Source organism: Nicotiana sylvestris, chromosome 3 (assembly GCF_000393655.2).
Source record: "Nicotiana sylvestris chromosome 3, ASM39365v2, whole genome shotgun sequence".
In the NCBI taxonomy this organism is placed as follows: Eukaryota; Viridiplantae; Streptophyta; class Magnoliopsida; order Solanales; family Solanaceae; genus Nicotiana; species Nicotiana sylvestris.
The window spans coordinates 53,926,419-53,943,926 of NC_091059.1; the positions used below are offsets into that span (position 1 = coordinate 53,926,419).

At 39.1% G+C, this 17,508-nt stretch overlaps 1 protein-coding gene across 1 annotated transcript; it reads right to left on the bottom strand.

Annotated features, from left to right (window-relative positions):
- Positions 1–11,728: 11,728 nt before the first annotated feature.
- LOC138887367 (uncharacterized) lies at positions 11,729–12,388 on the bottom strand. Its single transcript, XM_070169107.1, has 2 exons — positions 12,231–12,388; positions 11,729–12,125 (listed from the first exon to the last, which is right to left on the bottom strand). Exons 1-2 carry the CDS (start codon positions 12,386–12,388, stop codon positions 11,729–11,731), a joined length of 555 nt encoding a protein of 184 aa, XP_070025208.1.
- Positions 12,389–17,508: the final 5,120 nt, after the last annotated feature.

Sequence of the window (17,508 nt, forward strand, 5' to 3'; positions counted from 1 at the left end):
AAAGGAGCCGAAATCGAACAAAAAGAGATATCAGCCATACTTCGAAGACAGGAGGAACGCCCCGAGGCGCAACCCACCGCGCAATGATCGAAGGATACACCGAGGACAGGACCCTCGAGGACTCACCAATAGAGCCAGATTCGATAGGAATGCAGGGCCAGCGGGGGAACCATACTTATCAGAATACAAATTCAACGTCGATGTATCAGACATCGTGTTCGCCATCAGTAAGATCAGAGACGCCAGATGGCCCAGACCTGTACAATTGGATCCTTCACAAAGGAATCATAACTTAGTGTGTGAGTTTTACAACACGCATGGCTACAGGACCGAGGATTGCCACCAACTCCGGGAAGAGGTAGCTCGACTACTTAACAAAGGTCATCTCCGGGAATTCCTTAGCGACCGAGCCAAAAATCAGTTCCAGGAAAGAGAGGCAGCCAAGAAGAACAAAGCAAACGAGCTACAACATGTCATCCATATGATCTTGGGAGGTGTAGATGCCCCGTAGGAACCCATAATGAGAAGGACAAAAATATCCATCACCAAAGAAAAGCAGACCCGGGGATATATTCCTAAGGACGCCCTCACTTTCAGTGAAGAGGACACCGAGACCTTGTCTCAACCCCACAATGACGCACTGGTAATCTCTTTCCTTGTAAATTCTTTTCAAATAAAATGTGTACTCATGGATCCAGGTAGCTCGGCCAACATTATCAGGTTGAGGGTGATAGAGCAGCTCGGACTGCTTGACCAAATCGTGCCCGCCACTCGAGTCATCAAAAGATTCAACATGGCAAGTGAAATAACAAAAGGAGAAATCACACTCCCAATCACCGTGGCTGGCACGACCCAAAATGCCAAATTCCATGTCATCGAAGGAGACATGAGGTATAACGCCTTGTTCGGACGGCCGTGGATACACTGCATGAGAGCAGTACCATTCACTCTCCACCAAATGATAAATTTCCCAACAAAAGACGGAATTAAAATCGTCTACGAGAAACAACATGCGGCAAGGGAAATATTCGTGGTGCACGGCGTGGCACCGACTCCTGTACCTCCGCTCGTAAAAGAACCAAAGGGTAATCGAGCAACACCCTCGATCAAGCCCGATCAAACGAAATAAAGGACCGTACCGCGTCCTCATCTCGAGTGATTGGAACATATCGACCCTCAAAAACATTGTCGGCGTGTCTCACACTAATGTACAACCATCTTCCTTTTCATTTCGTATTTCAGGCTAACCCTTATGCAGGCGCCCGATAGAAGCGGTCAGAACGTTAACCCAGCTTGATGACCTTAAGGTTTTAAAGCATTCGTTGCACTCTTTTCCTTCGACTGAGTTTTTGTCCCCAAAAGAGTTTTACCGGCAAGGTTTTTAACGAGACAACATCTGCATGCTGCCTAAGGGAGATTCAACAAGTGTTTGAGGCTTCTTTTGCAACTAGCCTCGAACACGGAGGGGCATAACCCCCTCCTCCCCGATGGTCATCCGCTCGAAAAATCCAAGAGACACCGAATTGGGCCCCTATAGGAAAATGATGTACCGGGCCAAACGGTCCAACAAACCGTGTCCATATAGCCGGGCCCCCGACGGCAAAAACGTGTACACTGGTTCCAAATAATTGTAGAATATTTGTTATCAAATCATCTCACACTCCAAAAGAGGCTCAGCACCTTCGCAAAAACAACTCCTCCGCTGAAAACGTCCCTAACACTCGGGGATTGGCGTCAAAAATTCAACACCTAAACGACCTCTGGGTCGGGACTCCACAATCATAAGCCCTCAGATAAGGCAATGCAGAAATCGAGAAGCATCTCCAATGCCAAAAGTACCTCGAACACTCGGGGACTGGCGTCAAAATCTCAGCAGAAAAACGCACGGCCTCAGGGTCGGGATCTCCAAAATTGTAAGCCCTCAATGAGGCAATGCAAAGTTTGCAAAAAATGGCTCCCGAATCAAGAAACTCTCGACGACTCAGGGACTGTCGTCAAGCGCCACCTCTATCGACTTATCAAAACCCGAGGCCATATGACCCCTAGCGGGCAGACTCCATCTTGTAAGACCTACATAAGGCAGCGATCATATCTGTAAGACCTCGAGCAAGGCATGAACAAAATTTGTACAAAGTATGCAAAGCTGTAAGACCTCAACGGTATGCAAAATTGTAAGACCCCAACGACATGTAAAACTTGTAAGACCTCACTAAAGGCATAGACCCGATCCCAAAGTTTCGGTTATATATCGAACTTGTAAGACTACTAAAAAGGCATACCCTCGATGTAGATGCTGAAACCACTTCACTCGGGACTTAAAGGCTCCGTCCAAACACAAGTGACTCTGATCACACGGTTGTACCAGCCGAACTAACGTGACTCGGGGCCGCCCGACCGTCGTTACAAAGCGTAAGAGCCATTGTCGCCAGCCCACACAGGCCTTCAAATTACTCCGAATCTACTTCGGAAAGAACTATTTAAACAGGCTACCCTCAACATAGGAAAATGAGCTTCGATCATGTCAGCTCCAAATCATAGGCTTTGAGCTACTCAGCCTCCGAGCCAAACCTCCCGAGGTGCTCGAACATCGCCGCAAGTTACTCGAAATTGAGGTTCTTCCCGAACCGACAATGAGTCAGGCAAAATTACTTCAAAAGTCCTTAACGAGAGGAAAATAAAGCCTTATGAGCCTCAGGGACACCCACACAAAAGGTCCCTTCGACCAAGAGTGTAAGAGCCACTGTCGCCAACCTGAAATTTGAAAACTTGAGGGTCAAAATGAGCTCGAGTCATAACCCGATTCGAAGACTGGACCCAAAACAGTTAACTATATATGCCTAAGGGTAAAACATAAGAGCCATTGTTACCAGCTTACATTAAAAGGTTACTTCGACCCAAAGCGTAAGAGCCATTGTCGCCAGCTTATATTAAAAGGTTGCTTCGACCCAAAGCGTAAGAGCCATTGTCGCCAGCTTACATTAAAAGGTCGCTTCGACTCAAAGCGTAAGAGCCATTATCGCCAACTTACATTAAAAGGCCGCATCGGCCTAGGGTGTAAGGGCCATTGTCTCTAGCCCTCGCACAAAAGGTCGCTTCAACCTAAATCATAAAAGCCATTGTCACCAGCTTACATTAAAAGGTCTCTTTGACCCAAACCGTAAGAGCAATTGTCACCAGCTTACATTAAAAGGCTGCATCAACCTAGGGCGTAAGGGCCATTATTTCCATCCCTCGCACACTAAAAGGTTGCATCGACCAAAAATGTAAGAGCCACTGTTGCCAACCAAAAATTTGGCCATTCGAAGGTCAAATAAGCTCGAGTCGATGCCCGACTCGGGGACTAATCCCAAAACAGATGGCCTAAGTATGCCTAAGAGCAAAAGTAAGCAAGAGCCTACGGGCCAGTCCAATGAGCCCCGGGGCCACATCACTACTCTGAGGATTCCTACCAATACAAAAACCAGCTCGCCTGGTCAAGATCAAGACAAAAATAATACGAAAGGAGTAAAGCTGCAAGGTTTTCTTTCATACACGTGCAAGAAACTCAACCTCCAACTACAAACATGCTTTGAAAATGCTACATACAGATGACAAAATCTATGCCTCCCCCTAGGTGTTACGTCCTGTCGGTCTCATCCTCGCTTTCCTCGGCATCGGGAAAAAGCAACTGAGCATCATGCTCGTTCGCCCTTGCTAGCGCCAATTCTTCTGAGAGGGCGAAACCCCTATCGCGGATCTCCCCGAGGGTCTTTCTTCGAGACTTGCGACGAGCATGTTCTTCAATCCTCTCTTCACGGTCGAGGATCCTTCTCAACTCAGCTTGAGCATCAACGGTATCCTTTGAGTAAATCGCCATCTCCTGGTCAGCCTTAGTCCGGCTCATTGCGAATTTTGCCCGGGCATCAATGATCTTAGCCCTGACTTTCGAAAGCTCGGACTCAAGCTTTGCAATCATTTTTGTCTGAACCAAAGTATTGTCACGAGCTATGCGAAGTTGAGCTTCAAAAGCAGGAACTTTGGCCAGAGCATCCCCCCCTCTAAAGCCTAAGTCTCCGCCCGAGCTTTCAATTCATCATGCTCATACCTGGCCCGGCCAAATTCGTCTCGAAGGTTCTCCAGGGCTTCCGTCTTTTTCTGCAACTCAAATAAACTAAGTATTAGCCTCGAGAACCAGGAGGCAGAATGCACACTCACCCAGTACAGAAAACTACCTGCCCCTTCAGGTGGTGTCACACCTTCTTTTTACTACCCTGGAGGAAGAAGAGAAGAATAAGATGTTGAAGGGGTGGGGTTTCACTGGTGTTTGGAGTTGATGAAGAGTGCAGGGGCCGTTTTGGAGAAGATGAAGTCGAATCGTGGAAGGGTCCGTTTGGTTTTTGTTAAGGAGCAACCATGGTTAAGTTGTTCAAACTCAGAAAAATGGCTGCTTCCTTGTTTGCTGGAGAAGACGATCCAATGTTAGGGGTGGGGTGTGATCTACTGTGTATTGTGCTGGGTGAAATCTGGGAAATCTCAGTCTCTTCAAATGGGAGATAGTTTGGAATTCCGTTCTAGGAATTTTAGAGTCTCCACTCTCTCTCTCTATTCCGTTTCTTCCGTTCCTTCCCCCTCTCATGTATATCTGTGTGTGCTTTTATATAGTGTTATATCTTGATGAGAAAGTTAATGGGTGGTACCCATGAAAATGCCAAAATTAAGAGTGTAACCAAAATGAATAAAATTCTTTATGGATGGAAGGAAGACACGTGATTTTGATAGAAGATATGGATGAAAATTAATTTTGGAGGTGGGACCTACTGAATAATAAGAAATTAAGGAAGGACAAAAATATGGGAGCCACGTAAGGGAGATCTAATTTTCTTTCCACCTTCTTGCCTTTGCTTTTTCACGTTTTTTTTGCTTTCCGTTTTCTTCTTCTTCTTCTTTTTTCTATTCTTTTGTTTGTTTTCAATTTTAATCTTTTGAAGATGAAACAAAATTGTTAGTTTATCTAAACTAATGGAATATTAAAATAAAGGAATAAGATAATTTTTATTTTAAAAAATTAAAAATCTAACTACTCAATATTTCATTAGAGGCCTACAACTTTTAAACTAAACTAAGTAAATATAGATATATTTTTTGAACTTTTTCTTCTTCTTCTTATTTTTTTTTTGGAAAATAAAAATGCCAAAATTATTTTTGTATTTTTTCAAAAGTAGAACTAACTAGACAAAATATCAACTAGTAGTTAAAATAAGAGAAAGTATTTTTGTGATAAAATAAAGTAAAATGGTCAAAATTAGCTAAAATATCGATATTAGACCTAAACTAAATATTTATATGCTAAAATATGTAAAATCTTGGGGAGGGTAAAAAATCACATGTCTACAGCTGCCCCTCTTTGACTGGAAATACAAAGTATTTTCATACAAAGAACGACTAGACATGTTTTTTGACACGACCCTTATTTAAAGAGACCAAAAGCTAAAAGAGAGGAGACTGTGACCGAGCCCTAGTATCTGAGCTGCCTACATATCCTTGGCTATAAAGGAATCATGCCACGTGTAGTTTAGAAGTGAGTGAGATGATGAAGTATACCGAGGTGGAGAGCCGATCGAGGTGCCATTCCATCGAGGTTCAGGTCCGCGGTCCTGTTATTACATCAAAATCAAAAAATGAAAAAGACTAGCTAAGTCTGTCAACTATGAGTTACAAGATTCCTATCTATAAGTCTTCTGAAGCTTGGTCTTGAGTTTTGAGGGTCTCTTCATGTGGATTTTAGATTTGAATCTTGACGCTTGCTAGCTGCAGGTGCTAGTTCATTCTACTTCGGATCAAGACCGGACATGCAATACTCGTGATTTCAACCATGTCTTGAGCAGTTCACATCTTTCTCTACTTTTGCATTTGGATTCACTTCCCTTTTTTTCTTTTCTTTCTTGTTTCTTGGATTGAGACTTCTTCTTTAGTCATCTCAAACTGTTGACTCGCATTCTTGCCGCGAGCTTCTTTTATTGCTGACTTGAATTGCATTCTGAATTCCCTTGTTTTCTAGGTGGGTGCCTAATTTCTAAAACTTGAACTGTCTTCCTTTGAAACTGCTTTCCCTTGAAACTTGAACTGTCTTCCCTTATTCTCTAGGTAGGCGCCTGATTGCTGAACTTGAACTGTCTTCCTTCGAAACTGCTTTCCCTTGAAACTTGAATTGTTTTCTCTTGAAACTTGAACTATCTTCCCTTGAAACTTGAACTGTTTTCTCTTGTTCCCCAGGTGGGCGCCTGATTGCTGAAACTTTCTGTGTTCCCTCAGAACTGCTTTCCCTTGAAACTTGCACTGTCTTCCCTTGAAACTTGAACTGTCTTCCCTTGTTCTCCAAGTGGGTGCCTGCAATCAAAACAACAAAACAAACAAAATTTCCTGCCCCAGTTTGCACTCGAAAGATTTGTGAGTTGTTAGTAAAACTGTAAACCACTTATGCTATTGATGCAATGATGAAAGTATAATTAATGGCTCGACTACGATGTACTCTCCTAAAAGTGATTGAGCTTGCGGAAAAATATAAACTAAGCTTGACTAAAGTAAAGACTGACCCCATTCTCTAGGCGGGAACCCTGATTTAAAGAAAACTAAACATTGATAACTTAAGAAACTAAGGTTGACCCTTTTTTTTTCAAATCCAGACTTCCCTTTTTTTTAAATTATTATCCTAGGAGAAAATTCATCGGGCTAGGTTTTCTATCTTAAGAGAAAGATTCATCAGACTAAGATTTTGATCCTAGGAGAAAGTTCATCAGACTAGGTCTTCTATCTTAGGAGAAAAATTCATCAGACTAAGATTGCGATCCTAGGAGAAGATTCGTCAGACTAGGTTCCCTTTTTTATTATCTTAGGAGAAAGATTCATCAGACTAAGATTTTTATCCTAGGAGAAATTTCATCAGACTGAGTTTTTCTATTTTAGGAGAAAAATTCATCAGACTAAGATTTTTATCCTAGGAGAAAATTCATCAGACTAGGTTTTCTATCTTAGGAGAAAAATTCATCAGACTAAGACTTCCATCCTAGGAGAAAATTCATCAGACTAGGTCCTTTTATCTTAGGAGAAAGATTCATCGTACTAAGATTTCTATCCTAGGAGAAAGTTCATTAGACTAGGTCTTCTATCTTAGGAGAAAAATTTATCAGACTAAGACGTTTATCCTAGGAGAAAATTCATCAGACGAGGTTTTTTATCTTAGGAGAAAGATTCATCAGACTAAGATTTTGATCCTAGGAGAAAGTTCATCAGACTAGGTCTTCTATCTTAGGAGAAAAATTCTTCAGATTAAGATTTTGATCCTAGGAGAAAGTTCATCAGACTAGGTCTTCTATCTTAGGAGAAAAATTCATCAGACTCAGATTGCGATCCTAGGAGAAGATTCGTCAGACTAGGTTCCCTTTTTTATTATCTTAGAAGAAAGATTCATCAGACTAAGATTTTTATCCTAGGAGAAAATTCATCAGACCAGGTTTTCTATATTAGGAGAAAGATTCATCAGACTAAGATTTTGATCCTAGGAGAAAGTTCATCAGACTAGGCTTTTCTATCTTAGGAGAAAAATTCATCAGACTAAGATTTTTATCCTAGGAGAAAATTCATCAGACTAGGTTTTCTATCTTAGGAGAATAATTCATCAGACTAAGACTTCTATCCTAGGAGAAAATTCATCAGACTAGGTCCTTTTATCTTAGGAGAAAGATTTATCGGACTAAGATTTCTATCCTAGGAGAAAGTTCATCAGACTAGGTCTTCTATCTTAGGATAAAAGTTCATTAGACTAAGACGTTTATCCTAGGAGAAAATTCATCAGACTAAGTTTTCTATCTTAGGAGAAAGATTCATCAAACTAAGACTTTATCCTAGGAGAAAATTCATCGGACTAGGTTTCTATCTTAGGTGAAAAATTCATCAGACTAAGATTTTGATCCTAGGAGAAAGTTCATCAGACTAGGTCTTCTATCTTAGAAGAAAAATTTATTAGACTAATATTGCAATCCTAGGAGAAGATTCGTCAGACTAGGTTCACTTTTTTATTATCTTAGGAGAAAGATTCATCAGACTAAGATTTTTATCCTAGGAGAAAATTCATCAGACCAGGTTTTCTATATTAGGAGAAAGATTCATCAGACTAAGATTTTGATCCTAGGAGAAAGTTCATCAGACTAGGTTTTTCTATCTTAGGAAAAAAATTCATCAGACTAAGATTTTTATCCTAGGAGAAAATTCATCAAACTAGGTTTTCTATCTTAGGAGAAAAATTCATTAGACTAAGACTTCTATCCTAGGAGAAAATTCATTAGACTAGGTCCTTTTATCTTAGGAGAAAGATTTATCGGACTAAGATTTCTATCCTAGGAGAAAGTTCATCAGACTAGGTCTTCTATCTTAGGAGAAAAATTCATCAGACTAAGACGTTTATCCTAGGAGAAAATTCATCAGACTAGGTTTTCTATCTTAGGAGAAAGATTCATCACACTAAGACTTTATCCTAGGAGAAAATTCATCGGAATAGGTTTCTATCTTATGAGAAAAATTCATCAGACTAAGATTTTGATCCTTGGAGAAAGTTCATCAGACTAGGTTTTTCTATCTTAGGAGAAAGATTCATCAGACTAAGATTTTGATTGGAAGGAAAATCCATTAAACTAGGATCTTTTATCTTAGGAGGAAAAATTGTGAAGATCAATGACAAGATTTTATGCACAATAGCAAGACAAATAAAAGATTTGAGAAACTTTCCTTTGTTGGCTCTTCTCTTCTTTTCCTTTTCTTCTCTTTTTGTGTTTTTTTTTCTTTTTTTTCCCTCTTTTCTTTGAACCACTTTTCTTGCACTGCTTTGTTCCTGTTTCACACAAAGAAAAATTTGTCAGTTTTAAAAGGTGGTGGTCGGTTTGTGGCCTTGAGTCTTGAGCAGCTTGGCTTTTGCTCGATTAGCCTGAGTCGGTCTCAAGAGACTTTTCCTCTGCATCAACCCTAATTGTTTCACACCCAGTACCATTTGTATTTGTGGCTCAATCAGCCTTATCCCAACTGGAGATCTTTGCTTAGGTGACCTTTTCCGATATCTTGAACGACTTCCTGCTTTTTGAGCAATTTATTTGTCAGAGAGAATCACCAGTTATCTTTGCTTGCGCCAAGTAGTCTGACAAGAGTCTTTTGGGGGAGCCTTTGCATGAATCCTCAAGGCATGTTGACATTAACAACTGAGTGTGCTGGCCAAATTTACTTTGTACAACTGAAAAGCTGGTAGCAGATTTTGAAATCTTTTCTTTCTTGTTTTGAGAAGGACTGACTCAGGGTGAATGACACAATAATGCAAAGAAACAGTATTAACAAGAAATGCCCCTGTCGGGGAGGATAAAAGGAAGAGTTTTTTTTGTTTTTTATTTTTATTTTTTTATAACTAGCCTTAATGATCATGACATGCATTTTGGACTCAATGACCTAATCTATTAAACGGATCTGATCTTTCCTTTTACCATTTTATGACTTTGAAGTCGGGCTTGTTCGTGCCGATCCTTTACATCAGCTTCACAACTCACTTTCGACTAGTGGTGTCCCGAGGAGTTTTCACCAACAAGTCTCTTTTATTTATTTATCTCTACTTATTGTTGCCTTACAGTGCCCGTGAAGGTTTTCACTAGAAAGACTCTCTCATTTTCCTTTTCCTTTTTCTTTCCTTTTTTTTTGTGAGAAACTTGACAGTGTTCTACGTCGCGTGGCAACCGTTGCTCATTGCATGCTTCTCTTGGCATTCTTGAAGGCATATCGGGAGGTCTTTATTTGGAAGGTTTTTGGATAGGGTTGGAAATGAAGGTTGGCATGAAGGCTCAAAGTAGACTCAAGGTGATGGGTTGTACATAAATCTTTGCCCTAGTTTAAGATACTGGGGATTTTTGGATTTTCTTTTGAATTCTTATTTAGTTGGACCGAACCATCAAGCTGCCTACGTACCATTTTTAAAGGAATCGGGTCTAACGTAGTTCAAACATCTGACCTAACTATTTTTTCATCTTTCTTTCTATATCTTTTTTTTTTTTTCCTTTTGTCTTTTTTTTGTTGTTTTCAAAACAAGTTGCCCCGACTTCTATTTTCTGGGGGCATGGACCTTTGGAAGTTCTTTTCTTCTTTATTTTTTTTCACTTGAACTTTCTAAGAATTGCCCCAGTTTGTACTCTTGGGACATGGACTTTTCTTTTTCTTTTTTCTTTTTTTTTTCATTTTTTTGACTCTTGACTCTAAACTTGATTCCAAAATAGTGTGGTCAAAGAAAATAACACAAGTTCAGAAGGGGTAACAAAGGATATAAAGTGTTTGGATAGCAGAAAAAGGGTCTCCCAGCCTCGAGAACGCCAATTATAGTATCTTTTCGCGATCACAACATTGACGAACATGTCTGTCTTCTTGGTGTGTCGTGGTCACAAGACACTTTCTATCCTTTAATGTCAAACTTTCCAACAAACTTCAATTGATTAAACATCCTCAAGCCCGATCTTCACAATGATTTGAAGGTGAATTTTACTCAACCTTAATTCCAAAGTATTTCAACTCTTTATTCATCCTCAAAAGTTCTTTTTTTTCAGTTATCCAATTCCAGATTAAATCAGTTTCTAAGATTTAGCCAAAATTTCCGCATGCATGTCATGTTATTAGAACTAGCACGAAAAGAACTAAGAACAGAATGACACAAAAGGACAAACTATACTTTATTGAGTAAATGATGAAAGGGTTTGACAACTAAACAAGCAACTTAAAATCCGAGTTACAACCCTAAAATAACCTGGATAATGAAAATAGTAACAAAAACAGACAGACATGACTCATACAAACATAATAGAACGATAGAAGGGTTTGACTCAATAAAACAAATAAAATCTGGATCATAACCTTGAAATAACCCAGATAACAGAAAAAACATCAAAACAAACTACCAAGATTCCTTCCTAGTGAGGAGAGAATGATTTTTCAATTGCTAAGCTTGACATTTAGCTAAATTTTGCTCATTAGACTCACCATGGCCTTCTCCAATTTTAGTTGGCAAGTTCCCGAGAAGATTCTCATACTCCATGTCACCAGGCATCATCCCCACAAAGTGTGCATCATCATGTGCAGGTAAAGGATTCTGCATGATATTCTGGGTGTCACTGTCTTGGATCACAATCATTTTTTTCTGGATCATCCTTTCTATTTCTCTTTTCAAATCCCGACAACTTTCAATATTGCGCCCCTGGACATTGGAATGGTATTCACACCTTTTAGAAGGGTCAAAACTTCTTTCACGGGGATCTACATGATTTGGAGGAATAAGTGCAATCATGTCATACTACTTTAATCTCTCAAACAAGCTTGCATAGGACTCTTCTATTGGTGTAAAATTATCTTTCAACCTTTTCTCCCCTCTATGCCCCTGGCCTGGATGTGGGTTATAGGGCACCTGAAAATTTTGTGGAGGCTGGTGGAGATTTTGTGATGCTCGTGCTCGCCTTCTGGGGTGTTTTGGTGGTTGGACAACATACTGAGGTGGAGCAACAGAGTACTGTGGGTTCTGAGGGGGATAATAATGCTCAGGGGAGTCATGGGAAACCTGATGAGGCTGCTCATACCTTCGAGGTATTCTCCTGAGACCTCTTCTCAACCCTGTTGTCATCATGATTTCTTCATCCTTCTCATTCGTGTCACTAAAATTATCAGATTCAACCTGGACAGCCTAAGTTGCAGCTTTAAGCACTGCTTGACTTATAATTTTGCCTGTCTTAAGACCATTCTCTACCATTTCTCCTATTTTGATTGCTTCCGAGAAGGATTTGCCCACTGCGGACATCATGTTTTGAAAATAATATGGCTCTTGAGCCTGAAGAAAGATAGTGATTAGCTCATGGCCATCCATGGGTGGCTTAACTCTAGCGGCTTGGTCTCTCCATTTAATGGCATATTCCCTGAAACTTTCAGTTGGTTTCTTCTTCAGGTTTGAAAGGGAATTGCGGTCTGGGGCGATGTCAATGTTGTATTGGAATTGTTTGACAAAGGCCTGTGCCATGTCATCCCAGACGTACCAGCGAGATATTTCTTGATCCAAAAACCATTCGGATGCTACTCCCGTAAGGCTTTCCCCAAAATAAGCTATTAGCAATTCTTCATTTCTTCCCGCACCTCTTAGTTGATTGCAATACCTTTTCAGGTGGGTTATGGGGTCTCCATGTCCATCATACTTTTCAAATTTGGGAGTCTTGAAACCAGGTGGCAAGTGGACATCGGGGAAGACACATAGATCCTTGACGACAATACTCTTCTGACCTGCCAACCCTTGCATGTTTTTCAACTGTTGTTCTAAGCTTTTCACTCTTTGGGTCATTTCTTCCTGTGCCATCTTTCAGGCAGGCTTCTCAATCTTTGCAGAAAGATCAAATAGGTATGAGTGGTACTCAGGAGAGCGAGATTGTTCATGCTGGGTAGCAAATTGTGACTCATGACAAGGCTGTCCTGGGCCATTGGCCATGCTTGGCACATTTTGGTCATTTGCTGTTTCAATATTCTATTTTCCTCAACCATATTAGACTCTTGTTGAACCCTCTGACCCTGAGTCTCTTGAGCACTTGTAACAGCTTCGATGTCAGTTATTATTTTTCCTTGGATATTGTGTTGGCCGCTTACCACAAACCGACCACCTCAAACTTTCTTCATAATTCAAAACAAAACACACGTTAGAATGGACTCAGTCAGTCCTTATTATTATCAACATTTTTTTTTCATTTTTCCTTTTTTTTTCCTTTTTTTCATTTTTCTTTTTAATGATTGATCGAACCTGATGTGGGTTGCCCACGTTTCATGTGGGAACATGAATCAGATCTTGCGTAGTTCGGGAAGATCAGGAATAAAACAAATAAACTAACTCTTTTTTTGGATCTTGAAGAAATACTTACAAAGAAGAAAGAAAATATTTTTGGATTTCGATTCATTTGTTTTTTTTAAAAAAAGAATTTTTGAAAAAGAAAGACGTTTGAAGAAGAGAAATTTTTTTTTTTTGAATTTTAACTTCTTTTTCTTTTTTCCTTTTTTTTTGGAAATTTCGAAAGAAAAACTTCTAAAGAAGAAAGGAAATATTTTTGGATTTTTTTGGACTTTTATTTTGGGATTTATGAAAGAAATACTTCTAAAGAAAAAAAGAAAATATTTTTGAATCTTAAATTTTCTTTTCAATTTTCGAAAGAAGAATGAAAATATTTTTGAATTTTGAGAGAGATTAAAAGAAAATATTTTTGTATTTTTTTTAAATTGGGGTCTAAAAGAAAGACTTTCTAAAGAATCAACTAAAGAAAAATATTTTTGGATTTTTTTTAAAAATTATGGGCCGGAACCAATGAGGTTTGCCTACGTATCTTATATCCGGCGAGAATCAGACCCGCGTAGTTCGCCAGTTTTGACGGAACAGGGAAACATGGCACTTGAAGGTTTTGGGCTCATTTTGAAATGAACTTGTCTTTTTCTTTTTCTTTTTTTTTTCCAGAATTTCGGCAGACTTTCGGAATTTTTCAAATACCTACCTCTCACTCTTGTTTTTTGATTTTTTGATTTTTTTTTTTGGTTTTCTTTCCCTATTCTAGAAGCCGATCAACATGCAAGCACAAACAAACAGATGCGCAAGTAGCAAGTACAATGCATCAGGATGGTCTTTTGATTTCGGGTGCACTTGTCCTAGACGGACCCAACCCCTGTGTTGAGTCCCAAAGTCAAATGCACGTGATACAAACAAACGTTCATACTAGGGATCCGACATGAGGTTGTGTTATTCTATGTTTAAAAACCTAGGTGTATTGTTCTAGACCTGGCTTAACCGAGCGGATATCTCGAGTCGAGGGGGGAGGGGGCAACATACCGGGAATACAGAAGCTTCACCGGCTTTGCAACTTATCCGAAACTCGTTCTAGAATTGGGATATGACTCTAACAGAAAAGAAGTCACACGAAGTGCACACTTCCCAGATGATTTAGGAGACTTAGAGAGAAAAGGGGTTTCGTTACAATTTATATACAGTCCAAATAATGTCAAAGCGGTAAAAAACGACATTTAGCACATTAGGCTCAAACACGTAAAAACCAGATAATAAAAAAAAGCCAACTATAATAGTTATTCTAAGCAGTTATCCCCAGCAGAGTCGCCAGAGCTGTCACACCTCCTTTTTACTACCCCGAATAGGGTATAAGGGAGTTTTTCCAATTAAAGTGACAATCGAAACGAGATTATTTTATTTAAAATTCAGAGTCGCCACTTGGGATAGTTTATGGTGTCCCAAGTCACCGGTTTTAAATCCCGAATCGAGGAAAGATTGACTCTGTTCTATAGCCCGCGAACACAGAAATTCGGGTAAGTAATTCTGTTAACCCGGGAGAAGGTGTTAGGCATTCCCGGCTTCCGTGGTTCTAGTATGGTCGCTCAAACTATTAAAATTGGCCTACTATCCGATTTATTACATGTTTTAATCCATTGTGCATTTTTAGCTTATTAACCGCTTTTAATTATTTTGAAACACTTTTAGGAAGATTCAACGTCATTTAAAACATGCCTTGAACCACACCACATGAAATGCACCCGCGGTTCGCGACACGTTCTATTTAACATTGTTAAAAATTAAAATTGGATCACATGAAATGTACACCCGAATTCAATAATTAAAAGAAAATCAATTTAAAGAACGCGCCTAAAGCAACTACGAAGGTTCAAATTAATAAAACGTTTGCGAGGTCCATGGAAATTTCAATTGATGGCACACCTCGATTTTCGAAGAATTAGTATTAATTACATGAGGGCCATGGATTATTTAATGAAAATGGCAAACCTCAAATTTTCTATAAAAGCTAACCAGTTTTGTGAGGGCCATGGACTTAGGGGTTTTATTCGGCAGGACGCGCCTAAAATTATTTCAGAGGGTTTTATTATTCGAAGTTGTTATGATCGGGTCACATGAAATGCACACCCGAATTGGAGATTAAGTATTACAACTACGTCAGGGGAACCATACCCGTAGCTATGACAATTTATTTAGTCACTGAAAATGTATAAATTTTCTTACAAAATTTTAAGAGATTTAATCATATTTAAATATTAGGTTAATAGGATCCAAATAAATGCTTATATATATTGAAGACATCAGATATTGACGCACTCACATAACATTTGTTTACATACAACTTAAGTGCGAAGCCATTAATTAGTCACGTCAAAGATGTAATGCAATAAATAGTGCTCCTCTTCCATTGGTTAAATTCGCCAAGGCTGAAATTTGGATTTCTCCAAATAATATTAAGTTGCTCATTGCCAGAAAATCCAATAGTGGATGCCATATAGTTTGTCAATTAACAGCATAAAAATCTAGTCGTTTAACTACCACCAAATGCTTAAATAATACCTGATGCACTATCGTTCAAGGAATATTCAAGAGCTATATATATGACACACAAAAGGAATCCAGATGTCTAAATATCAATAATAAAAATTTATAATGTGAAGAACCCAATATTTGGTGATTCAAGCACATTTCAATAAACAAACAAAAACACTTATATTCAACCCATTATGAAGAGAACCTGACTCGTAAATGAACCAAAAATGAAAGAAAATGGACCTTAATATGGCAACGTTTCTTTCCCTGTTTTCTGCCGATTCGAACTCAAACAAAGACCGGCGAACAAGACCTCACCAAATCCCAACGTCGCACCTCGCCGAACTCAACTGGAACTTTGACGAAACTCAAGGATGGCGTTTGGGCTATTTTTAAAGAGAATTTCGATCTGATTTATAGGTTGTTTTGTGGCGGTTTTTGGCTGGTGTTTTGGGGGTAAAAGAGCTGTGTTTTTGAGTTCTTACATGGCTGACACTATGGAGGAAAAAAATGGTGATTGAGGATGAGAAAGAAGAGAAGAATAAGACATTGAAGGGGTGGGGTTTCGCTGGTGTTTGGAGTTGATGAAGAGAGCAGGGGTCATTTTGGAGAAGATGAAGTCGAATCGTGGAAGGGTCCATTTGGTTTTTGGTAAGGAGCAGCCATGATTAAGTTGTTCAAACTCAGAAAAATGGCTACTTCTTTGTTTGCTAAAGAAGACGATCCAACGTTGGGGGTGGGGTGTGGTCTACTGTGTATTGTGCTGGGTGAAATCTGGGAAATCTCAGTCTCTTCAAATGGGAGATAGTTTGGAATTCCGTTCTAGGAATTTTAGAGTCTCCACTCTCTCTCTCTATTCCGTTTCTTCCGTTCCTCCTCCCTCTCGTGTATATCTGTGTGTGCTTTTATATAGTGTTGTATCTTGATGAGAAAGTTAATGGGTAGTCCCCATGAAAATGCCAAAATTAAGAGTGTAACCAAAAGGAATCAAATTCTGTTATGGATGGAAGGAAGACACGTGATTTTGATAGAAGATATGGATGAAAATTAATTTTGAAAGTGGGACCTACTGAAGAATAAGAAATTAAGAAAGGACAAAAATATGGGAGCCACGTAAGGGAGATCTAATTTTCTTTACACCTTCTTTTCTTTCTTTTTGGATTTTTTTCTTTGCTTTTTCTCGGTTTTTTTGCTTTCCGTTTTTTTTCTTCTTCTTTTTTCTATTCTTTTATTTGTTTTCAATTTTAATCTTTTGAAGATGAAATAAAATTTTTAGTTTATTTAAACTAATGGATATTAAAAGAAAGAAATAAAATAATTTTTATTTAAAAAAAATAAAAATCTAACTATTCAATATTTCATTAGAGGCCGACAACTTTTAAACTAAACTAAGTAAATATAGATATATTTTTTGAACCTTTTCTTCTTATTATTATTTTTTTTGGAAATAAAAATGCCAAAATTATTTTTATATTATTTCAAAAGTAAAACAAACTAGACAAAATATCAACTAGTAGTTAAAATAAGAGAAAATATTTTTGTGATAAAATAAAGTAAAAGGGTCAAAATTAGCTAAAATATCGATATTAGTACCTAAACTAAATATTTATATGCTAAAATATGTAAAATCTTGGGGAGGGTCAAAAATCACATGTCTATAGGTGGTTCTCGTAATTCAGGCTCCAGCCCACCTCATACTTCAAGTGTATCGGCTGGACTTCCTTTTCATCACAAAGGAGCCTCAGGGATCTCTCCTCATCCAGAGCTTTCCGTAGCTTGGCTTCACAACGAAGCATCCCGGACTTAAGCTTGTCGAATTCTTGCAAAAGAAAACTCAATAAGGAAGGGAAGGCGCAAAGCTCGAAAAACCTGTGCCGAAACTCACCGCAAAGTGAAGCCGCTGGGCTTACTCGAAGGCCGAATGCACACCTGCCAATCCAGTCCATTCGGCCCTGAAAGATCCTACTCCGGTTGAAGCACGATCGTTCGGTGTATGCGACCCCGTATTTCTAGTATCTCCCGAAATGCTATCGATAGAAAAAGAAGGTGACATCAATGGAGAAACCCTCTTTCCAGAACTGGGAGCCGCGGAAATGACAGGCTCGGATGAT